Genomic DNA, 26,890 nt, shown 5'->3' with positions numbered 1-26,890 from the left:
AAACCTCAGTAACTAAGGTCCAATTTCTCAGTTATTGAAGTCCAACATTCCATTGGTTGAATTACTGACAGAGGTCTAAATGATTGAACCGTAGATCGTAGTCTCAGTGGTAGATCTGCTAACCGAAACCTCAGTAACTAAGGTCCAATTTCTCAGTTATTGAAGTCCAACGTTTCATTGGTTGAATTGCTGACAAAGGTCTCAATGATTGAACCGTAGATCGTAGTCTTAGTGGTAGATCTTCCAACCGAAACCTCAGTAACTAAGGTCTCTAGTTTCAATAGTTGAACTTCACTGGTTGAATTGATAGCTGAAGTCTCAGTAGGAATTTGATTTGAAAGAAGTTCCCAGAAGAGAATTAATTAATATGCCAAACTCAAATTTAATTCGAGCCCTGCTCATATAGGTCTTCAAGGGTTGAAGTCTCCCTGGTTGAATTACAGATCGAAATCTTCATGAAGGTGCAGACTGGTACTACTGCAGACCGAAGTCTCAGAGATTGAAATTCGGATCCATGGTTTAGATTGCAACCAATTTCTCAGTAAGATTGACCTCCAATCATTGACCGCTGATTTGCTGAACGAGGTCACAATGACTGAACTGTATATCGAAGTCTCAGTGATAGAGGTTTTAACCCAAGTTTCAGAAATTAAGCTCTAAAGTTTCAATAGTTGGAATTCATTGGTTCAACTGATGACCGAAGTCTAAGTGATTGAAGTTCGGATCGAAATCTTAGTGACTTTAACAACGACCAATTTCTAAGTTATTGAAGTCCAACGTTCCATTGGTTGAATTACTGACAGAGGTCTAAATGATTGAGCCGTAGATCGTAGTCTCAGTGGTAGATCTTCTAACTAAGGTCTATAGTTTCTTCATTGGATGAATTGATAACCGAAGTCTCAGTGATTGTATGAATTTGATTTGAAGGAAGTGCCCAGCAAGAATTGGTTAATATGCCGAAGTCGAATTGAATTCGAGCCCTGCTCATGTTGGTCTTCAATGGTTGAATTACAGATCGAAATCTTAATGAAGGCGCAGGCTGGTATTACTGTAGATCAAAGTCTCAGAGATTTAAGCTCGGATACAGATTGCAACCGATTTCTTAGTAAGTGAAGTCCAGACTTCCATCGGTTGGTTTACTGACCGAGGTCTCAATGATTGAACTATATATCGAAGTCTCAGTGGTGGAGGTTTTAACCCAAGTCTCAGTGATTACATCCATACACTAATAGAAAAAATTGCGTTTCACAATCGTGAACGGACGTTGTCAAAATGAAACGGAAACGTTCACAAAAAATCAAAACGGAATGTTCACGATTTCGTCCACGGGCGTTCACGATTTCATGAACGGCATTCGTTTTTCTTTGGTCATGAAAAGTCTTAAAATAATCGTTAGACGTTGTTATGGCAACTCCGCCGTTGGAGCAATATGCTAAGGCGACTGTTAACGTGTATCGTGCAGGCAACACAGGTTCGAGTCACGGTAGGGGAAATCTTTTTTTAATTTTGTTTATAAATTCATAACCATTACGTTTTCAGATCATGAACGCTGGTTGTTGTTTTGAAAACGTATGATGTAATTTTTACGTTGTCAGATTGTCCCCATCTGTTCTCAGTTTGACAACACATGTGTGTTGATTTACTTTCATGAACAGATCGTTTCAAAATGACCACGCCGTTCATGATTTTTTCTATGGGTGTAGAAAAAAAAACATGAACGGCGTGGTTATTTCAAAACGATTCGTTCATGAAAGTGCATCAACACACATGTGTTGTCAAACTGAGAACAGACGGGGTCAATCTGACAATGTTAAAATGACACCATGCGTTGTCAAGACAACAACCAGCGTTCATTATCTGAAAACGTTATGGTTATGAATTTATAAACAAAACTAAAAAAGATCTCCGCAACGATTATTTTAAGACTTTGTATGGCCAAAGAAAAACGAAGGCCGTTCATGAAATCGTGAACGCCCGTGGACGAAATCGAGTTTTTTAAAAAGTTTCTGTTTCATTTTGTCACCGTCCGTTCACGATTGTGGAACGCAATTTTTCTATAAGTGTAAGCTCTATAGTTTCAATCGCTAAAATTCAGTGGTTCAACTGATGACCGAAGTCTCAATGATTGAACCTTAAAAGGGTTAAAAGAAGTGCACTGGTTAATATGTCTAGCTGATACTGAATTTGGTCCCTTGCCGTTAATGATTGAGGTATAGATCGAGGTCTCCGACGTTGTACTGTACTCGAAATCTTAATGAAGGCGCAGTGGTTCCACTGTAAACTGAAATCTCAGTGATTGAAGTTCGGATCCAAATCTCAGTCATTAAAATTGTAGCCTGTTTATTAGTAAGTGAACTTCAAAGTTCCATCGGTTGATTTACTGACCGAAGTCTCAAAGATTGTAGGCTAAAGTCCCAGTGATGGAGTTTCTAACCAAAGCCTCAGTAACTACGATCTATAGTTTCAATAGTTGAACTGATAACCGAGGTCTCAGTGATTGAAGTATTTGAAGGAAGTACCCAGCGTGAACGGGTTAAAATACCTACCTAAATTCGAGCCCTTGTCATGTTGGTCTTCAATGGCTGAAATGCTGATCGAAATCTTAATGATTGCAATACATTCTGAAGTCTCAGAGAGCAAAATGCAAGTTGAAGTCTCAGTGATTGAACTATAGAGTGAAGTGGCAGTGGTCGAAGCGAAGATCGAAGTTTCAATGCTTGTATTACTACCTTTAAACTCAGTGTAGGCATGTATTTGTATGTGATTGTCATACAGCCCGAAATCTCTGTAGTGAAATCGCTGACAGAATTCTCAGAGGTTGAGTGAAACCTATGGTGCATTGGTTGAATTGCACAGAAAAGTCTCAATAAATGGAAGGTCACAATGTTTAGAAACCTAAGTAGCGATGATTTAATTGTTATCGGAATGTTTTGGTGATTAAATTGTAAAGCGAAAATCGTAATGGTTGAGTCTAAGTAATTGAACTGTAGACCAAACCTGATCAAAAATTTCAGTTCTTGAGCAGCAAAACGAACTCTCAATGATGCGGATTCTATGTCACCGAACTGAAGACCGATGTCTTAATGACTGAATTGCCACTCGAAATCTCTGTACTTAAATTATATCTTAGATGTTGGACTGTATATCGAGATATCAGTTCTTGAACTACAAACCCAAAACTCAGGGATTTAACTTCAGTAAGAAGTCTAAGCGATCGACCGGTTTGAAGAACTCCTACAGTTAAGAGAACATCTGTGCCAAATTCAAACAGCGGAAGATAGTTTATGTAGGGGGTGTTATGGTACGATGATACCTTGGACCAATGCGTCAGTCGCCGAACTGTATTCCAAATGTTAAAAATCAGACACTTATGTGTTCAAATTGCATATAGAAAATAGAATATCACAAAACCATATCAACCAAGTTCAATTGTGTATGTGAAGGATGGTATCTTTTTGATGAATACTTCCTTATGTAGCTTCACTTTCTTCAAATGTCAATACTAATTCCATACTATTATCCTTTATTCCAGACGATTCCGATGATGCCACCGATTTACGTTGCACCAATAAAGCATTGGCTCAATTGCGTAGCATGGACAATCATATGGCCACCTTAATGCAACAACATCATCAACGTAATAACAACAGTAACAACTTTTCCCTGCCCTCTCCTAATGGTGGCCCAAATGGGCAACATCAAAATTCAACATCCACCCTACATTTGGGTCCTCCCCCACCACATCACCCACATCATAATGCTGCTGCAATGCATTCACATCCTCATCATCATCTTGGCTATCACAATAGTCTTATGAATTTCCAACATCAGTCACACTTTCCAGCTACAGGCAATCATCATACACATCATGCTTTGGTCGGCGGCAATTCCTACCACAATAGTTCTCCCTCTGAGGCCAGAGATGAATTCAATGGCATTGCAAGTGGTGGAAGCAATCGCATTAGTCCCTCTATATCGTCTAGCAATGACTATCTGAATTCCATGCATCAAATGGTCGAAGCTAATAATTTGACACAATTACAGCCGGGTGATCTGAATTCGCATGCCATGACGCCACCACAGACAACACCACCAACGCCTCCATCATTAGGCTCGACATCGGGCCTATATCCAACACCACACCACAGTCATCAACAACATTTGGCCGCTTTGGCGGCACATGCCCAGGCCCAACATGATCATAAATTTGCCAAATCATCGTCGTCATCATCTGGAGCATCGGCAGCGGTGACGGCTGCGGTTAATTCCGCGACAGCAGCAGCCGCTGTAATGGTTGCCTCAACAATGGCTAATCAAATGTCGGCGGCGGCAGCCTCCACATTTTACAGTGCTAATGGCAATGGCGGCATTGTTTCGCATCTCTCTCAGACCCTTCATGATTACGATGAACGTTCGATGTCTTCATTATCGAATGGTGGAGAAATTGATGCCGATATTACGGATGACGAGGAGCAACAAGATCCCAATGATAGTCATAACATTGATGTCACCTCCTCCCCGCCTCAGTCCTCACATCTTGCGTTGCATACATTTGGCAATGGTTCAGGATTGAAGAGAAAATCTTCGATAGCCAACTACTGTGATGATATGAACTCATTGAGCAACAATAACAACAACAACAACAACAGCAGCACCAATGATAATGATAATTTCTCCAAGTCATCGCTGATGAATGGCAATTGTGATGGTGGAACGACGGGTCGAGATAACTATTCCATGAAATCTCAATTTGATGGTGTGGTACGACCTCGATCTTTGGAAGATATGCAAAGTTTTGGAATAAATGGCAATAACGGTGGTGATCAACATTCCAGTGGATCAACGCATATGACATCACAGCAACACCATCAACAACAGAAACATATGGATGATTATGGTCGTATGGGTCCAGCAAGTGGAAATATGCCAGGGAGTATTAATGGCACAAATGGAGATCAAACGGATAGGCTGAATGACAACGATAGTTTAATGAATGGTAGTTGTGCCTCAAGTGAGGATCTCAATCAGACGAACTCTAGTGAGCAAGGAGAGAAGATCACATCGGGAAGTGATGATGAAGGTGAGTAGAGAAGAGTTTGGATGAAGATGTTCTTTATAGATTTTTGCCAGGCAACGAAGTGTAAAAACTGACACTCCTAGTGTTTCATAAAACAGAGAATCATTTTCTCTGCTTGCAATACAGGCCAAATTTCTTAATACTTCTACCTTGTAAAACGTCTCTGCAGGTGATTCCAAATATAGTATGGTCCTTTATTTGAATGTGACTGTAAGAAAACAGTCCCATATCACTCATATTGAACGAGAATCATTTGATATCTGAGTAGCGAATAAGTTTCTCTGCGGTGGATTATCACCTCTGAGTAATGCTGATGACATTCCTGAGATTTTTAAAGTTTATCTAAGTGGTTTCACCGCAATGTAGAATTCCGTTCGGCCTCAGCTATAAAAAGGGACGTCCCTTTTCATTGAGATAAACATAGAATTGGACAGCACTAAATGATAAGAGAGAAGTTCACCACTGTGGAATAACAATGGACTGAATTGTCTAAGTGAGCCTGAAATATCGGATTGATACTATACCTAACCTACATCCTACATCCGGCTTGTTCTACTTTTTTCGTTTTCAGACTTAAACAAGTTACGACAACGCAAGCAAATTTTTCTTACCTCGAGAACTCTTATATTACGGGCGGGTTTAATATGCTAGAACATCGCTGGGCCAATTGTATTGAGTTAAAAAGAAGCATTTTTAATACACCTCACTTTCCTATAAAATTTGTATTTCTCACAAATTGGACGTGTACTTTCCTCGCAACGAAAGGGTGTAACCGTCCTCACAAGTTGAGAAGGTACTTTCCTCGCAAGACATTTTCCTCACAAATTTAATGTATTCTTTCCTTAAAAGTTCAGGGTTCAATTGTCTCAGAAATAGAGGTATGCTCAAAAGTTAGAAATTACTTTAGGTAATATCTTCTTTTAGTTCCATTCCTCAATAAGATATAGATCCTTTTCCCAGTTCTGCAGCTCCTTTTTTCATATTCGTTATCCTTGCCAATTCCGCACGTTTCTTAAAGTGATTCGTTTCAATGAACTAGTGTCATACAGAACTACCAAACTCTAGTCTGTTTTGCTCACAAGTTCTGTGTAAGCTTACCTCACCATTCGAGGACCTCTCTGAGACTTTTTTCAAAAATTAAGGGTACACTTTCCTTACTAATTAAGGGTAGACATTCGTCACAAGTATACGGGAAACATTCCTCACAATTGGAGGAACATTTTCGCCGCAAGTTTAGGACAGAGTTTCCCCACAAGTTGAGGGTACATTCATCCGAAACTGTAGATATACGTTGTTAAAACGTTTCCGCACAAGCAGACTTTCCTTCTTTTCCTTCAGGCTTTCCTTATTTTCCTAAAATTTCCTCACAAGTTTTGGGTACACTTTCTCACAAGTACACGGCACGCATTCTTTCCAACTTTGAGGAAATCCTTTCCTCAAACTTGGGGGAACTTCAGTCAGAATATACTTTCCTCAGAAGTTGTGGGAAAACATTCCTCTCAAGTTGATGAATATTCTCCTTCAATTTAGGATACATTTTCTCACCAATAGAAGATATACTTTGCTGACAAGTTCTTGGTATGCAATCCTCATAAGTTTACGGTACATTTTTTACAAGTAGACGGTATGTCTTCCTCACAATGTGAGGGAAGCATACCATACATGTTGATGGTAGACTTTCCTTAGAACTTGAGGAAAATCATTCCTCTCAAGTTGAGGAACACTTTCACCCGTAAACCCAGAACTTGTCTGCAAGTTCTGGGTTTACGGGTGGAGAGAAACCCAGAACTTGCAGACAAGTTTTAGATGTGCTTACCTCTCAAGTTCAGGCTATTCTATCTTCACAAGTTGATGGTGCAATTTTGTCATAAGTTCAGGCTACGCTTTCTTCACAAATATGTTATGCTTTCATCATAAGATGGGCTATGTTGACAAACACTTTCCTCTCAGATTGAGGGGACACTTTAATCACAAATTGCTCGCATGTTTCTTCGGAAGATTAACATTTTCCTACCGAATTCAGTGTACAATTTCTTGTGATTTCCGCGCAATTCGAAGGTTGACGTTCCTCAAAAGTTAAGAAGACACTTTCTCTACAAGCTGAGGACACCGGAACTGGTTTCAAGTTGCTTTAATAGTGTATACCTTTCACGTTGCGTATATCCTTTCCATAGAAGTTGACAAAACTATTCCCATCAAGTTGTGGACTATGTTCCTCACATGTTTAGGGTTCACTTTCCTTACAAGTTCTATGTGCGCTTGCCCCACAACTTCAGGAAGTGCTTTCCTCACAAGTTGACGGTGCAATTTGCTCTTGAGGCTATACTTAGATGTTATGCTTTCCCCATAAAATGGGGTATGTCCGCTTAAGTTCATATACACTTTCCTCTGAGGTAGAGAGTGCACTTCAATTAAAAATTGATTGTACAGGTTCTTTGAAAGTTTAGCGAACACTTTCCTCATGAATTCACAGAACAACTTCTTCGCAAATTAATTGTTGAACGCAGTTTGGTCTTCATGTATCTTGAACCGCAATTACATTAAACTTTTCACTGAGTTGTATCGAATTGAAATATATTGAATAGAATCGTTTTGAGTTGAATTGAAATGTGTTGAACTGAAATTGTATATTTCTATAAAAATTAATTATAGTTTGTAAAGCAAAGAATTAAGAACAATACAACACGGAATTAAGATTTTTGTAATGACGAGTGGCACTTCCTTTTTATACCCTCCACCATAGGATGGTGGTATATTAACTTTGTCATTCCGTTTGTAACACATCGAAATATTGCTCGAAGACCCCATAAAGTGTATATATTCTGGGTCGTGGTGAAATTCTGAGTCGATCTAAGCATGCCCGTCCGTCCGTCTGTTGAAATCACGCTAACTTCCGAACGAAACAAGCTATCGACTTGAAACTTGGCACAAGTAGTTGTTATTGATGTAGGTCGGATAGTATTGCAAATGGGCCATATCGGTCCACTTTTACGTATAGCCCCCATATAAAGGGACCCTCAGATTTGACTTGTGGAGCCTCTAACAGAAGCATATTTCATCCGATCGGGCTGAAATTTGGTACATGGTGTTGGTATATGGTCTCTAACAACCATGCAAACATTGGTCAACATAGGTCCATAATTATATAGCCCCCATATAAACCGATCCCAAGATTTGGCTTGCGGAGCCTCAAAGAGAAGCAAATTTCATCAGATCCGACTGAAATTTGGTACATGATGTTGGTATATGGTATCTAACAACCATGCAAACATTGGTCAACATCGGTCCATAATTATATATAGCCCCAAAATATAAACCGATCCACAGATTTGGCTTGTGGAGCCTCTAACAGAAGCAAATTTCATCCGATCCGTCTTAAATTTGGTACATGGTGTTGGTATATGGTCTCTAACAACCATGCAAAAATTGGTCCACATTGGTCCATAATTATATATATCCCCCATTTAAACCGATCCCCAGATTTGGCTTACGGAGCCTCAAAGAGAAGCAAATTTCATCAGATCCGGCTGAAATTTGGTACATGGTGTTGGTATGTGGTCCACATCGGTATATAATTATATATAGCCCCCATTTAAACCGATCCCCAGATTTGTCCACCGGAGCTCTTGGAGGAGCAAAATTGAGAAGACGGTATTACGAAGTTTTAAGATTCCTTACCACCGGCAAGTGTTACCGCAACCCAAGTAATTCGGTTGTGGATGACAGTCTGTAGTAGAAGTTTCTACGTAATCCATGGTGGAGGGTACATAAGATTCGGCCTGGCCGAACTTACGGCCGTATATACTTGATACTTTTTAATCCGCTCTTACTTTATGAGAAGGTTCCTGTCATGTAAAACAGGAAACCTCTTTCTTCTTGCCGCTTGACTGTCAGACCGATCACTTCTCTCAACCATAAAAAATGTAAATGATACAAATCACCTCTGTTTCAATTTGGATTGTCGGGAGTATATCGTCGAAGCAACTTGGGGTATTTGCTAGAGTTCCTAACTCTAACTTCTTTTATTTATTGGAACCTAAGTTTCACAAGCACTGGTTATTCATGAACCTAAGTACATTATTATTGCAAAACATTCGGTGTCTTGACGAACCTTAGTTCACCTCTAAGACTCTCCAAACGGCATATTATACAAAGATAAGTACATTCTTCATTAATGGTGTATGCTTTCTTCACAGTATGAAGCTTGACGTTCCTCACAAGTTAAGGGTACACTTTCCTCACAGGTTTAGGGTTCCGCTAATCATTTTCAATTTACTGGTGATAGACCCTTGTTTATCAGTCGCTTGGACCGAAAGCCGTAGACTGTACAAGAACTACTAAATCAGACTTCCGATTTTCTGATTTTTCCAAATCCTATGTCTATTCATCGTCCAACTGTGCAAGCATAACGGTTGGACGCTACACTTCTGTACTTTTAGTTAATGTGGTATCACAATGGACTGAATAGTCTAAGTGAGCCTGAATCTTAATCGGGCTGCCACTTTAACCTAACCTAACCTACACTTCTGCGAGAAACTTCCAATTTTACGAAATCGTAGAACCCTGGCAAGGATAACAACTAAACTACGAGCAATTGAACAGGTTTACTTTGTTGGACTTTGATGGGAAAATATCCTTAAGCATATTTGAAAACTGTAAAGAAAAGATTTATAGTTGTTACATATTTTTATAATACTTTAACTCTTCCTCATTCCTCATTGCAGGTCAAGATGATAATTGTTCAAAGAAAAAACATCGTCGCAATCGTACTACTTTTACAACATATCAACTGCATGAATTGGAAAGAGCCTTTGAAAAATCCCACTATCCCGATGTCTATTCCAGAGAAGAATTAGCAATGAAAGTAAATTTACCAGAAGTTCGAGTACAGGTAAGTTTCACATACAACAATTTCAACCATGCCTATATTGAGTAATGTCCGTTTGAAGAAAAAAAAGACTACATAAATTGTGGTCTTGTAAATTTCTATGCTTTTGTGCGAAAAAAAAAATTCCGTGAGGGGAAATAAAACATCAAGGAAATGAAGTAATTTCCGTTAACAATTTATTATCGCAAAGGAATTAAGTTCAATCAGTTTAAATTAGGTGTTGAATAAATGCATAAATACATTTCTATTTTGGAAGAAGGAGTTAGACATCGTAAACACCATTAAAATTTAGTTTCCTACAAAAAAACAAGCAAAATGTTTTTTTTTTAGTTCTTTTTCTGGAGTTTTCGACGAATGCGCTGAATTCTTTTTGGCAAAAGAAAATCGGCAAGTAAACTGTCGTCTTTTGTATTTTTAACCTGTTTACATTTTCCTACATATTTTCTGATTTAATATTTATACGCTTACTTAAAATTCCATCGAATATTTTCAACCATAATAAGTTTATATGATTTATGAAATTTGTTTTTGTCAAACTTTTCCATCCCATTCTCCTGTTGAAAATTCCCCAAAAAAAAAAAAATATGCTACACACAAAATTTATGTCTCAATTTAGTGAAGCATTCATGGTGAGCACATTTCCTTCTTTTGGAAACTTGATTTTCCGCAGGGAAGTTTTGTACGCAACAAAAAAAAACTTCTACCCTTAAAAACACTCTAGCAAACAAAAAAATTTTTTGATTTCATAAATTTTGCTTGAATGTTTTGGGAAATTTATGTATTTCCTTTGGCGGGGAGGTTTTGGTTTAAAAAGTGGCAAATTTCTGATAAAACTTCATAAATTGTTAAGGCAGAAATTTTGCATGAAACTAAAAATTATTATACGGGGAAGTTTTTTTTATTTATTTATTTAGAGAAAAGGTAAAAAATGTTAAATAAGACATGACAATAGTAAACAACATCAAATTTTAAGGAGAACTAACGAGCATAAATCAGTTAAATCCACTAAAATACGACGATTGTCTTTTATAATTCGGGATTAGCGAAAAAAAAAAACAAACATTAATCAACGAAAATAGCTTTATTGTTTCTAAAAATATACCCTACAAAGATCCATGTCTTTGAAGTTAGGCATATTTTCCTTAGAGTTATAAAATATAGAGTTTGATATAAACATAGTTGACTTTGATAATAAACATTTTGTACCAACAAAAAAAATTGGGGTTAAAAATTTTAAATAAATAAAAAATTTTATTTTTATAATTTTTTCTGTGTATGATATTGAAAGCCTTTAAATTCATGCAAAAATAACAGATCGTTAGCTTAATGTGTAAAAGTGCTAAGCCAATTTTTTTTTTAAATTTTACAGGAGAGACAAAAACTTAATAAATTGTGAAAAAAAAACTATTTTCGAAAAATTGTAAATGTAGTTACCATAAATGCTTTCAATACAAACAGTATACTTTTCGCAAAATCGCACACAAACAATTGCTATTAAAATTTTTGTAGCAAAGCCTACTCAACCTAAAATTCGATGTAGCACATGTATTTTAACAGAGATATTTATTTATTTATTGTTTATTTTAATCATACAGTAAATGTATGATAAAAAAGAAAAGGGAAAGTAGCATTGGCTGCTAAGGCCATCAGCTATTTAACAGAGATAAAAGCAGATATTTAATATATAGTTTTTATGGTAAACTAATAGGTTGGCTGATAAGTCCCTGGTCTGACACATAGATGTCGTCGTTAATGCATATTATTTTTATATAGTACCAACCTTCAAATGATTCGTGTCAAAATTTGACGTCTGTAAGTCAATTAGTTTGTGCGATAGAGCGTCTTTTGTGAAGCAACTTTTGTTATTGTGAAAAAAAAATGGAAAAAAGGAATTTCGTGTTTTGATAAAATACTGTTTTCTGAAGGGCAAAAATACGGTGGAAGCAAAAACTTGGCTTGATAATGAGTTTCCGGACTCTGTCCCAGGGAAATCAACAATAATTGATTGGTATGCAAAATTCAAGCGTGGTGAAATGAGCACGGAGGACGGTGAACGCAGTGGACGCCCGAAAGAGGTGGTTACCAACGAAAACATCAAAAAAATCCACAAAATGATTTTGAATGACCGTAAAATGAAGTTGGTCGGGATAGCAGAGGCCTTAAAGATATCAAAGGATCGTGCTGGTCATATCATTCATCAATATTTGGATATGCGGAAGCTCTGTGCAAAATGGGTGCCGCGCGAGCTCACATTTGACCAAAAACAACAACGTGTTGATGATTCTGAGCGGTGTTTGCAGCTGTTAACTCGTAATACACCCGAGTTTTTCCGTCGATATGTGACAATTGATGAAAAATGGCTCCTTCACTACACTCCTGAGTCCAATCGACAGTCGGCCGAGTGGACAGCGACCGGTGAACCGTCTCCGAAGCGTGGAAAGACTCAAAAGTCCGCTGGCAAAGGAATGGCCTCTGTTTTTTGGGATGCGCATGGAATAATTTTTATCGATTATCTTGAGAAGGGAAAAACCATCAACAGTGACTATTATATGGCGTTATTGGAGCGTTTTAAGGTCGAAATCGCGGCAAAACGGCCCCATATGAAGAAGAAAAAAGTGTTGTTCCACCAAGACAACGCACCGTGCCACAAGTCATTAAGAACGATGGCAAAAATTCATGAATTGGGCTTCGAATTGCTTCCCCACCCACCGTATTCTCCAGATCTGGCCCCAGCGACTTTTTCTTGTTCTCAGACCTCAAAAGGATGCTCGCAGGGAAAAAAATCGGCTGCATTGAAGAGGTGATCGCCGAAACTGAGGCCTATTTTGAGGAAAAACCGAAGGAGTACTACCAAAATGGTATCAAAAAATTGGAAGGTCGTTATAATCGTTGTATCGCTCTTGAAGGGAACTATGTTGAATAATAAAAACGAATTTTGACAAAAAAAATGTGTTTTTCTTTGTTAGACCGGGGACTTATCAGCCAACCTGTTATGTATTTTTGATTTATCTGTCGATCTGCATCTTAATCCATTTTTTTTTTGTAAAAGGTTGACTTAGCACCTTTACACATTAAGCTAACGAAATTTCTTTTTACTACATCTGATAATTAATGAAATTAAATGTAATTCAATTCAATTAAATAAAGTTAAATGGTAATAATTTTAAATTGAATTAAATATTTAATAATTGATATAAACTTAAACCTTTGAATATAATTTGGGTAAATTATCACAACCATATAACAAAGCAAATAGAGCAAAAGAGTCCATCTTATTTCCTCTCAAACTGAAATGATTCATACCCACACATATGCCCACATCCATAGCTCATTCAATACCCAATCATCTGTACTCATACTCCCTTGCAATTTCAATTTTAAATTTCACTTCACTCCAACTTCACTTCAACTCCAATTTGCCATTTATTGCTACATGAGAGATGATGGCTGAGAGTGAGAGTGAGAGTGAGAGAGAGAGTTAGAGAGTGTTCATATATGACTACATTACCATTGCCCATCACTGTTTACGGTGCACCATTCACTGTTTTTACCAATACCCGGTGCTGTGGTGCTGGCGTAATTTGTTTTCGCGGTTTTTGTTGGATCAAATTTCGTGATTTGACAAATCATTTTTATTGACTAAACATTATTATCATGCCAAAGAAACGGCAATGCAATACCATACTCCTCGCATAGGAAAAAATACCAAAAACTACGGGGATACCATATTCGCTAGCAATGATTTGCTCAACCTTTCTGTATTTTTTTTTACTATACAACCCACAACCACCCTTTTTGGACAAGTAGTGAATGCATGGAGCCTGAAGCTTTACCGGCAAAATACAATGACAATAAATTTGTATGCTGTGTGTGTGTGTGGGGGGGGGGGAGGTTAAATGCCACAGAATATTACATTTTATTGTCTGCAGAATAAAAAAAAATAGCAAATATTTTGTGATGGCCCAGCAAGGGGAGAAAGGAGTTATAGAAATTTCATTATACACTCAGAAAAAAAAATGAACTTGTTATAATTTTAAGTATATATCATTGCTTGACTGAAAATAGGAGATTATATATATTAAGCCTAGTACTAAGATCACGTTTTCACACGAAAAACTGTTGTACATCATATAAAAAACGTTAGTGCGGAATAAATGCGAAATCTTTGTTTTGAGCCTTTCCTGGATTTTTCGCACGAAAAAATAAGCAGGTATATTATTTCGCAGAAATAAGTTAACATCCCTGGGTTTAAGACCCTATTTACGGAGATAGATGAATATATTCGTTTTTCGCAGAAATGAACTTAGTACTAAGCATTAGGTGTAAAAAAAGCAATCCAATTGTTTGGTAATAAATTCGTGGGCCTCACGGCTGTCGGAATCGAAGAAACTAAAGTTACTCGTGGTTCGTATCAGGATCATCAACGTTCTATATGTTATATACTCTGGCGTTGGCTCTGTCGAAGAGGCACAAAAAAACGTACTATACCTATTCATCTTCGACGCATTCCACTCACAAAATGTTCAAAAAAACTTTTCTAAGACAAAATATACTCTCTTCCTGTATCGGATCAGGCATATATCCACGGATGCCACTAGAGCCAAAAATAGTCCAACAAAACCCTATCAACCAAAAAACAATCCAATTTTGCAAAATTTTATTTCTATAGACAATTTCGTCAAAATTTTATTTCTATACAAAAAAAAAATGTCAAAACTTTATTTCTATGGAAAATTTTGTTAACATTTTATTTCTATTGAAAATTTTGTCAAAATTTTATTTCTATAGAAAATTTTGTTAAAATTTTATTTCTATAGAAAATTTTGTCAAAATTTTATTTCTATAGAAAATTTTGTCAAAATTTTATTTCTATAGAAAATATTGGCAAAATTTTATTTCTATAGACAATTTTGTCAAAACTTGGTTTCTACAGAAAATTTTGTCACAATTTTATTTCTATAGAAAATTTTGACAAAATTTTATTTCTGTAGAAAATTTTGACCAAATTTTATTCCTATAGAAAATTTTGACAAAAATTTATTTCTATAGGAAACTTTGTCAAAACTTTGTTTCTACAGAATATTTTGTCACAATTTTATTTCTATAGAAAATTTTGACAAAATTTTATTTCTGTAGAAAATTTTGACCAAATTTTATTCCTATAGAAAATTTTGACAACATTTTGTGAAGTATAGAAAATTTTAGCAAAATTTTATATCGATAGAAAATTTTTTCAAAATTTTATTTCCATAGACTATTTTTTCAAAATTTTATTTCCATAGAAAATTTTTTTAAATTTTATTTCCATAGAACAGTTTTTCAAAATTTTATAAAATTTTATTTCTAAAGAAAATTATGTCAATTTTTTTCTATAGAATTTTTTGGCAAAATGTTATTTCTATAGAACATTTTGTCAAAATTTTATGTAGCCAGAAAGATTTGTCAAACTTTTTTTCTATAGAAAATTTTGTAAATTTTATTTTCTATAGTAAATTTTGTAAATTTTATTTTCAATAGAAAATTTTGTAAATTTTATTTTCTATAGAAAATTGTGTCAAAATTTTATTTCTAAAGAAAATTTTGTAAATTTTTTTCTATAGAAATTTTTGTCAAAATTTTATTTCTATAAAAAATTTTGTCATAATTTTATTTCTATAGCAAGTTTTGTGAAAATTTTATTTCTATAAAAAATTTTTTCAAAATTTTATTTCTATAGAAAATGTTGTTTTTTGACAAAATTTTATTTCTGTAGAAAATTTTTTAAATTTTTTTTCTATAGAAATTTTTCAATATATTTTTCATAGAAAATTTTGGCAAAATTTTGTATCCATACAAAATTTTTTCAAAATTTTATTTCCACAGAAAATTTTTTTCAAAATTTTATTTCCATAGAAATTTTTTTTTTAATTTTATTTCCATAGAACAGTTTTTCAAAATTTTATACAATTTTGTTGCTATAGAAAATGTTGTCAATTTTTTTATACCCTCCACCATAGGATGGGGGTATATTAACTTTGTCATTCCGTTTGTAACACATCGAAATATTGCTCTAAGACCCCATAAAGTATATATGTTCTGGGTCGTGATGAAATTCTGAGTCGATCTGAGCATGTCCGTCCGTCCGTCTGTTGAAATCACGCTAACTTCCGAACGAAACAAGCTATCGACTTGAAACTTGGCACAAGTAGTTGTTATTGATGTAGGTCGGATGGTGTTACAAATGGGCTATATCGGTCCACTTTTACGTATAGCTCCCATATAAATGGACCCCAAATTTGGCTTGCGATTGCTCTAAGAGAAGTAAATTGCATCCGATCCGGCTGAAATTTGGTACATGGTGTTAGTCTATGATCTCTAACAACCACGCAAAAATTGGTTCACATCAGTCCATAATTATATATAGCCCCCATATAAACCGATCACCAGATTTGACCTCCGGAGCCTCTTGGAAGACCAAAATTCATCTGATTCAGTTGATATTTGGTACGTGGTGTTAGTATTTGGGTCCACCAACCATGCAGGAATGAGTTCATATCAGTCCATAATTATATATAAACAGGTCCCCAGATTTGATCTCCTGTGCCTTTTGGAGAAGCAAAATTCATCCGATCTGGTTGAAATCTTAACTATTTGTAGACTTACCTATACATAACTTTTTTGTATAATATATACCACGTATGGACTAACTCACAATTTAGAAAACGATGTTAAGAAGTTTTAAGATACCACAACCCAAGTAATTCGATTGTGGATGACAGTCTTCCGTTGAAGTTTCTACGCAATCCATGGTGGAGGGTACATAAGATTCGGCCTGGCCGAACTTACGGCCGTATATACTTGGTTTTCTATAGAATTTTTTGGCAAAATTTTATTTCTATAGAAAATTTTGTCAACATTTTATTTAGTCAGAAAGATTTGTCAAACGTTTATTTCAATGGAAATTTTTGTAAATTTTATTTTCTATAGAAAATTTTGTAAATTTTTTTTCTATAGAAAATTTTGTAAATTTTATTTTCAATATAAAATTTTTTCAAAAATTTATTTCTATAGAAAATTTTGTCATAATTTTATTTCTATAGAAAGTTTTATGAAAATTTTATTTCTATAATTTTTTTTTTAATTTTATTTCTATAGAAAATGTTGTTTTTTTGACAAAATTTTATTTCTATAGAAAATTTTTTAAATTTTTTTCTATAGAATTTTTTCAATATATTTTGCATAGAAAATTTTTTCAAAATTTTATTTCCATAGAAAATTTTTTCAAAATTTTATTTCCATAGAAAATTTTTTCCAAATTTTATTTCCACAGAAAATTTTTTCAAAATTTTATTTCCATAGAACAGTTTTTCAAAATTTTATAAAACTTTATTTCTATAGAAAATTTTGTCAATTTTTTTCTATAGAATTTTTTGGAAAAATTTTATTTCTATAGAAAATGTTGTCAAAATTTTATTTAGTCAGAAAGATTTGTCAAATTTTTATTTAGTCAGAAAGATCTGTCAAATTTTTATTTATATAGAAAATTTTGTAAATTTTATTTTCTATAGAAAATTTTGTAAATTTTTTTCTATAAAAAATTTTGTAAATTTTATTTTCTATAGAAAATTTTGTCAACATTTTATTTCTATAGAAAATTTTGTCAATTTTTTTTTATAGACAATTTTGTCAAAATTTTATTTCTATAGAAAATTTTGTCAAAATTTTATTTCTATAGAAAGTTTTGTGAAAATTTTATTTCTATAGAAAATTTTGTCAAAATTTTATTTCTATAGATAATGTTGTCAAAATTTGGTTATATATAGAAAATGTTGAGAAAATTGTATTTCTATAGAAAATTTTATCAAAATTGTATTTTTATAGAATTTTGTCAAAATAGTATTTCTATAGAAAATTTTATCAAAATATGATTTTTTATCAAAATTTTGTTATGTTACATATCGAGATTTACACATAAATGTTTAAAATGTTTTTATTTCACTTGTAACCGAATATTAACAAATTTATTCTTTTTTTTTATTGTCGTCGTATTTCTTTCTCAGTTTAGTTGGAGCAATTTTTGTTTACATTATATTTTATATAGAAAATATTACAAGGGTGCAGCTCTTAAATGTCACTTTGTCAAATTGACGCTAAATTCAAAATAATGTGGAAGTTTTGCAGCAAAATAAAGGAAATTTTGTATGGGATGAGGTTTGGAAATATCGAAAACGAGGCAAAGAAAGACCTAATGGCAAAAATTTTTTCCTGCAAATTGTATTCAACCTCCTCATGGGCCCACAAATGCCTTTTTTTAATTTGTTTTTATGCGAATTTCGTATAGTTTTGTTGTATTTATTGATTTGTTTCATTTTTTTATCTTATTCTCTATTCAATTGTAGTAATATCACTCTGTACTGTAGATATTTTATTTTATTTCCTTTACCATAGAACATTTATGTTTTTGGTTTTTTTTTGTGTTCTCTTTTTCTCTTTCAATAAAATAGATTTGTTAAATGTTTGTTTAAAAAGTTTTGATTGGTTTTACTTGGGCTTATTGTGAGATTGAGCAATAAAAAATTTTATTGTTAAAAGAACTACAATGGCAAATAAAATTACATTTTAATAGAATTTCTAAAAGGAATGGAAGGATTTTTTATAACAATTTTTTTAATATTTTTGTAATAATTTACCAAAGTTAGTTAGTTTTAACAAAAGAGAATTTATTTGTATATAATTGGCAATTATTTTAAAATATTAGCATGTAATAAATAAGAGTAGCTAGTAGACAATAGCAAAAGCTAACTCTTAAAATAAAAAATAATACGAAATTTTCAGTTTAGTTCAATTTATGTTGTTGCTTTAAAATTGTTTAAAAATCTCTTTATATATATTTTATTCTTAGAAAAACGTTATTAAATATTGAAATTGTTATGTTACCAGTAACAACAGCTCTTTTGAGGTATAATAAAATGTATATTTCATAAAAATGAAATTGATCCCCAAATACACAGAAAAATGGAAATTGTTTTCCGAGAAAATTTAAATACCTTCTAAGAAAATTGAACTAAATTGCATTTATTTGAGAAGGCCACAATGCATTATTATAACAAGGCTGATATGTTTTTTAACCAACTTCAGGTTGTTCTTATTTCTAAATCTATCGTCTGGCACCTTTTTATTCCAGTGACAGTTCATTATTTTTTTTTTATGAGTTTACTAAAACACTTTCATCTATTGCATTTAGAAATAAAATTATTCATGATGGAATTCAAGTGTGATAGTGCACTGAAAAAAAAAATATTTTCCTGGGACCAAAGATGGTGATGTTTTTTGTCTTCACTACAAAGATAAGAAGCATTCAAAACAGGAGATAGCTACACTTTATTAAAAACTTTCTACTTGAAGTCGAGAGTTAATTTGGAAATCGAGGTTGTTGTTAAGATCTTCTTAAAGGACTTTGATGGTACATGACGAAAAACCACGAAAAAAAACGAATACATTCCAAAATATTCAGAATCAATAACTTTACTACAAAGACATAATCTTTGAAATAAAATTTCGACAAAATTTACTATAGAAATAAAATGTTGACAAAATTTTCTATAAAAATCAAGAGAAAATTTTTTTATAGAAATAAAATTTTGACAAAATTTTCTATAGAAATAAAATTTTGAGAAAAATTTTCTATAGAAACAAATTTTGAAAAAAAATTCTTAGAAATAAAATTTTGAGAAAAATTTTCTATAAACATACAAATTTGACATATTTTTCTATAGAAATAAAATTTTGACAAAATTTTCTATAAAAATAACATTTTGACAAAATTTTCTATAAAATTACAATTTTGACAAAATTTGCTATAGAAATAAAATATTGAGAAAATATTATATAGAAATACAATTTTGACAAAATATTCTATAGAAATAAAATTTTAACAAAATTTTCTATAAAAATAACATTTTGTCAAAATTTTCTATGGAAATAAAATTTTGCCAAAATTTTCTTAAAAATACAATGTTGAGGAAAATTTTTCCAAAGAAATAAAATTTTGACAAAATTTTCTGTAGAAATAGAATTTTAACAACATTTTCTATAGAAATAACATTTTGTCAAAATTTTCTATGGAAATAAAATTTCGACAAAAGGTTTTATAGAAATACAATTTTGACAAAATTTCCTATAGAAATACAATTTTGCGAAAAACTTTCTCTAGAAATAAAATTTTGAGAAAATAAAATTTTAACAAAATTTTCTATAGAAATAACATTTTGTAAAAATTTTCTATAAAAATACAATGTTGAGGAAAATTTTCTATAGAAATAAAATTTTTGACAAAATTTTCTATAGAAATAACATTTTGTAAAAATTTTCTATAGAAATAAAATTTTGACAAAATTTTCTATAGAAATAAAATTTCGACAAAATTTTCGTTGGAAATAAAATTGTACAAAATTTTCTACAGGAATAAAATTTTGACAAAAATTTTATTAAAAATATAACTTCCACAAAACTTTCTATAGAAATAAAATTTTTATAAAATTTTCTATAGAAATAAAATTTTGACAAAAATTTCTACAATAATAAAATTTTGACAATATTTTCTAGAGAAATAAAATTTTTACAAAATATTCTATTGAAACAAATTTTGCCAAAATTTTCTATATAAATAACATTTTAAATAAAATGTTGACAAAATTTTCTAGACAAATAAAATTTTGAGAAAAATTTCTATTGAAATTGAATTTTGAGAAAATTTTCTATGGAAATAAAATTTTAACAAAATTTCTATAGAAATGAAATTTTGAAAAACATTTTCTATAGAAATAAAATTTTAACAAAGTTTCTATAGAAATAAAATTAAAAAAAAAAATTTCTATAAAAATAAAATTTTGAGAAAATTTTCTATAGAAATAAAACTTTGACAAAATTTTCTATAGAAATAAAATATTGAAAACAATATTTTCTATAGAAATAAAATTTTGAGGAAAATTTTCTATATAAATATTTATCGCATTTATTTGCCAAAGAGATCAGCTTCCCAGGGCTTCTGGCCCATGGACATTCCAACAAAACTCAGCACCATTATGCTACACTCAGCACGTATCAATCAAGAATGAGACGGAAATAGACTAAAATACCGCATAGCCACTTTCTTGCAGCATGTGACGGCTTTGTCGGCCGCTTGCAGGCCATAATTCGTATCAAAAATAGCCAAACGAACGAATCTAAACTGATTTTAATATTTGATATTATATCCGATAGCTTTTTAGTTTTGATAAAATTAAAAAAAAAATATTCAACAATTTCGCCCAAAAATGGAATTAAATCGTGAATATTTCCATTTATATTTTTTATAATTTTCGAAGTAGCTAAACTTAATTAAATTTTTGGAGATGAAACTTTGTCAAGGGCCAGTGATGGCTCATCCGCCGTGTAGTCTAGACACCGAATGACTTCTTTTTATTCTCGTATGTAAAAAATAAAATGAGAAATCAGCGTCTTTCGACACCTCCACAAGCGTTTAATGCGTTCAGAATGCATGTTTTCGAGATACCTCAATCAGAGTGGCAAAAGTGCTTCGACAATTGGTTCAAACTCTTGCAAAAGATTATAGATCTTAGTGGGGAATATTTTAATAAACAATAAAGCGATTTTCGATGCTTAATATTTGCTTTAGTTCTCTAATTCCGAAATATAAAAGGCAATCCTCGCATAGGCCGGTTTCCTGATTTTATCAAATTATTCTAGAATAAGAACCAAAATGTAGAGGGTGTATAAACCTCTGCCCAGCAAAGCTACTTAATTGTCATAGCTTTCTAAAAAAGACCTGGTGCGACTTCTTGAGTATGATTTATCATATTTCTTGACTATCTGAATGTATTACAAATTCACCTATTATACTCCCAGCTTTAGTACTGGTTACATTATCATAAATATACCGATAGCCATAGGGCTAGGTTAGGTTAAGTTGGGTAAAGTGGCAGGCCATTATTTCAGGCTCACCATGCAGTCGATTGTAAAGCTACAGTGGTGAACTTATCTCCTATCACTGTGTGCTGCCAGATTTCATGTTTAGATCTTGGCTATCTAGAAGCCGCATTTTTATTCAATTTTCTTCTGTTAACATATAATTTTTTTACTTTATTAAGTATTCCCATTTGAATTCTGCGATTCACTCATCTTTCAATTTCTAATGATTGATTTATGATTGTTATTTCAATAAGTCAATGTTATAATAAAACAAATTAAAAATTATAAATACAAGGTTTTCTCATAATTTATTCTCAACTCAAATGAAGGATATAAACCATGTTAATATTAGCCTCCCCCAAGGGTATTGGATTACTTAAAATGAGACAATTGTTTATCATTTGACATAATCATATCATTGTTAGACCATGATATTTCTTATACGAAACAATCCACTTGAATAGACAATTTATATAGGATTTCAATAAAGTCTCTTGCCCTCAATCCATATCCTCAAAGAGACCCAAGAAATCTATATAGAGATCGAGGAGAGAAAGGAAAAAAACACACACAATTGTGAGGATACACAAACTCGATTGAAAATAACGAATAAAAACCAATCTAAATAATATAATAAAAACTAAATGAAAACAAATAAACCAAGCAATTCAAATGAGCAGGTGAATCGAAAGAAAGGGAACTTAGCCATCGCCAAACATACTGGCAGCAGGATAAAATAATGCCTTAGTCAGTGTGGCAAGGAGAATAAGACCAACTGAATGAATAGAATTTAGGTGTTTTTGACACGACAACTATCTGCACAACTTTGTTAAGTGTTACACACTACTCTCATATGTGTGTAGGAGGAAATTCATATGAGTGTGTATGTGTTTTGGGCCTTTGACACCAGGCACCTGAGGGTGAAATGAATTCATATACAGAGAAACCAATAAAATGAACCCCCCCTCCCGCCGACCAAATCGAATGAATGTCTATTGCCTACTAATAAAAATCTATTTTATTTGTTAGTTTAATGTTAGTTTTTTTTTTTAGTTTCAAAGACCTGTATTTTGCTTTTGTTTTTCTTTCTGTTCTCCAACATGAATTCTCTGAATATTTATTTTAGTTCAATATACTAACAAAGTTTATCGATATCTCACACCACCAAAAAAACCCTGTTATTGGGTAATAAGAGGGAATTTCATGGAGAATATCCTTCCTGTTTCTCTACCATTTAAATGGAACTGTAATCATTAGCATTTGTATTGGTTTTCTTTTGCCTATATCGTTTGCATTTTGTTTTTGACGACGACGACAACGACGAAAATAACGACTTTAACTATGATGATGATTATTTGTTATCGTAAATTATTGTTTGACAGTTTAACTTTATTTAATCAGTACTTTTAATTTGAATTGTTTTTGTATAGGAAGGAATTTATTTCCCATTAACCGTTATTTTATTACTCATTCGCTTGCACTCTCTCTCTCTCTCCACTGCCAAGGGGAATGGGAGAGCTATGATAAATCTATTATTTATGGATATGTATATGAATGAGTAGCATTCACACACACACGCACCATGCAACATACTCCAACATATTCTAGCTCATATGAATATCAATTAAGAGTAAATATGGTTGAGTAAATTGGCTAATAAAGAGAGGCATATATACATGTTTGTATTATACGAGTATAGATTTCCATAGAACCCAACCTGTATGCCATTTTTTTTTTGGTTTTTGTAATTTTTTACTTTTGTTGTCCCTATATATTATTTCTTTGTTGATTTTTATCCATTAATTTGTAATAAAGAAAACAATAAATGATTGTTTATAAAGCAAATAAATAAATTATATTCCTACATAAAAATCGAGCATTTATGTGAATGTGTGTGTGTGTGAGTGCATGTGTGAATGTTTGTATGAACATTCCATATGTGGGATAAATAATTCTCATTTTTATTGGAGAAAAAACTAACAATTTATTATGCATTATTATTTATATAGGTCTGTGGTTTTATGAAATTAAATAAATTCATCAATCTGCATATAGAAAATAAAAATGGCAGCAAATATTTCAAATAATTCAAGTTTATGTGATATTATTATGTCATGTTCAGTAGGATATTTGTATATTTGCGTACACATAAATTAAATAAAACATACAAATTTAAGTTAACATTTAATATTTGTATCAACAAAACAAAAAAACTCAAATCAAATAACAATAAATTGCAGATAAATATTTTTTATTACTCCATTCAAAGGCAAAAACCAGAGACTATTACAAATATCAATCGAAAGGTACTCTAAAATATCGAACAAAATAATGAAAATTTTTTTAGCATTTTCAGAGGAATCTTAAATTTCTCAACTTTCACATGCATTGAGATCTATATTAAGATCCGGTATAAATCTACTTAGACCATTTAACTTATTTACTAGAATGCGCACTAGATTGAAATCAGGCGATATGCTATAATTAAAAACAATAAGTATAAACGGCCGTAATTTCGGCAAGACCGAATCTTATGTACCCTCCACCATGGATTGCGTAGAAACTTCTACGAAAGACTGTTATACACAATCGAATTACTTGGGTTGTGGTATTTTAAATCGTTTTCTAAATTGTGAGTTAGTCCACACGTGGTATATATTAGACAAAAAGGTATGTAAGTCTACAAATAATTACGAATCGATATGGACTTTTGCACGGTACGTAGGAAGCCAGAATTGTACCAAATTTCAACCAGATCGGATGAATTTTGCTTCTCCACAAGGCACCGGAGGTCAAATCTGGTGATCGCTTTATATGGGGGCTATATAAAATTATGGACTGATATGAACCTATTCATGCATGGTTGTTGGATACCATATACCAACATCACGTACCAAATTTCAACCGAATCCGATGAATTTTGCTCTTCCAAGGGGCTCCGGAGGTCAAATCTGGCGATCGGTTTATATGGCTCTATGTATGATTATGCACCGATATGGACCAATTTTTGCATGGTCATTAGAAACCATATACTAACACCATGTACCAAATTTCTGCCGGATAGGATTAAATTTGCTTCTCTTAGAGGCTCCGCAAGCCAAATCTGGGGATCGGTTTATATGGGGGCTATATATAATTATGGACCGATATGGACCAATTTTTGCATGGTTGTTAAAGACCATATACTAACACAATGTACCAAATTTCAGCCGGATCGGATGAAATTTGCTTCTCTTAGAGGCTCCGAAAGCCAGATCGGTTTATATGGGGGCTATATATAATTATGAACCGATGTGGACCAATTTCTGCATTGTTGTTAGAGACCATATATTAACACCATGTACCAAATTTTAGCCGGATCGGATGAAATTTGCTTCTCTTAGAGGCTCCGCAAGCCAAATAGAGAGATCGGTTTATATGGGGGCTATATATAATTATTGACCGATGTAGACCAATTTTTGCATAGTTGTGAGAGACCATATACTAACCCAATGTACCAAATTTCAGCCGGATCGGATGAAATTTTCTTCTCTTAGAGGCTCCGCAAGCCAAATCTGGGGATCGGTTTATATGGGGGCTATATATAATTATGGACCGATGTGGACCAATTTTTGCATGGTTGTTAGAGACCATATACTAACACCATGTACCAAATTTCAGCCGGATCGGATGAAATTTGCTTCTCTTAGAGGTTTCGCAATCCAAATTTGGGGGTCCGTTTATATGGGGTCTATACGTAAACGTGGACCGATATGGCCCATTTGCAATACCATCTGACCTACATCAATAACAACTACTTGTGCCAAGTTTCAAGTCGATAGCTTGTTTCGTTCGGAAGTTAGCGTAATTTCAACAGACGGACGGATGGACGGACATGCTCAGATCGACTCAGAATTTCACCACGACCCAGAATATATATACTTTATGAGGTCTTAGATCAATATTTCGATGTGTTACAAACGGAATGACAAAGTTAATATACCCCCCATCCTATGGTGGAGGGTATAAAAATCATAACATTTAGTACATCCTTTTGCGGACAAATAATGAAATCTCAGCCCAATTTTAAATTGAAATAACGATTTCTTTGTACACAAATCCAGACATTGGTTTATACACGGGCTATATAGAAACATGGACCGATATAAAACATATATGGCTAATTGTTTTTTTTTGGGGTTCGCAATAGGAATTGAAGGAATACATAAAAACTTTATCCGGCTGTCACAGTTGGTAAAATTCTTGTATTTCCGAAAATTAGATAATTTTTATACAGACACAGTCTTCCTATCAAGGTGCACTGTATAACCACAGGCTAGGTTATGGAAGATTCGTGGAAGATCCTTGGATTCGTATTTTCGTCCATTACGGTTTCTCAATCTCCTTTTCACTTCCTCTTCATGAATGTTTAATTCCAGTCCAAGTAAATCGTATCATATTTGTGTAACATCCCCTCAAGTTTGCCTAGGTCCTTCATCCAGAAGCTATGATGAATGCGCGTATACCCCTCAGACTACAATTTCACCAATCGGTACCCAGAATCCAGTATCTTGTTTCTTCAGAAACAGGGTAGGAATCTGGTCTTTCGGGCCAAACACCATTTACATATATCATCAGTCATTAAGCCAATCCGTACCATGTGTTTACCGAGTGTTTTATTCCCTGTTATGACGCTGCATATTAATGGTCTCAAATCCTCTCTATGAATCGCCTTTAGAAATCCAGAGTTTGCTCGTAGCTCCCACAGGAAGTCCAAGGTCCTTTGCAGAAATCTTGGTATTTGACATTGACTCTGTAAATATATAAAGAGAGATGGGAAAAAACATCCGTAACGATGTTATACATGCCGCGTGCGTCTTCTTTAGCCAACACTTCCGCCTCCTCCTTCCATTGCACAATATCCAGGTACCCAGCACCGAGTAATATTATGATGTTCAGTAAGAGTTCTAAGCTCTATACAACAGCGGCGTTATTTT

At 33.2% G+C, this 26,890-nt stretch overlaps 1 protein-coding gene across 1 annotated transcript in view; it reads left to right on the top strand.

Annotated features, from left to right (window-relative positions):
- Rx (Retinal homeobox domain-containing protein Rx) overlaps window positions 1-26,890 on the top strand; it is a 105,010-nt gene that overhangs the window by 31,204 nt on the left and 46,916 nt on the right. Inside the window, exons 3-4 of the mRNA XM_075313166.1 lie at window positions 3,533-5,080; window positions 9,802-9,968. Coding sequence (XP_075169281.1) covers window positions 3,533-5,080; window positions 9,802-9,968 — 1,715 coding nt within the window. The remainder of the gene's footprint in view (window positions 1-3,532; window positions 5,081-9,801; window positions 9,969-26,890) is intronic.

The sequence above is a fragment of the Haematobia irritans genome, chromosome 5 (genome assembly GCF_050003625.1).
Source record: "Haematobia irritans isolate KBUSLIRL chromosome 5, ASM5000362v1, whole genome shotgun sequence".
Lineage (NCBI taxonomy): Eukaryota > Metazoa > Arthropoda > Insecta > Diptera > Muscidae > Haematobia > Haematobia irritans.
The sequence above is the reverse complement of the archived record's forward strand: the minus strand, read 5'-3'. Positions and strand labels throughout refer to the sequence as shown.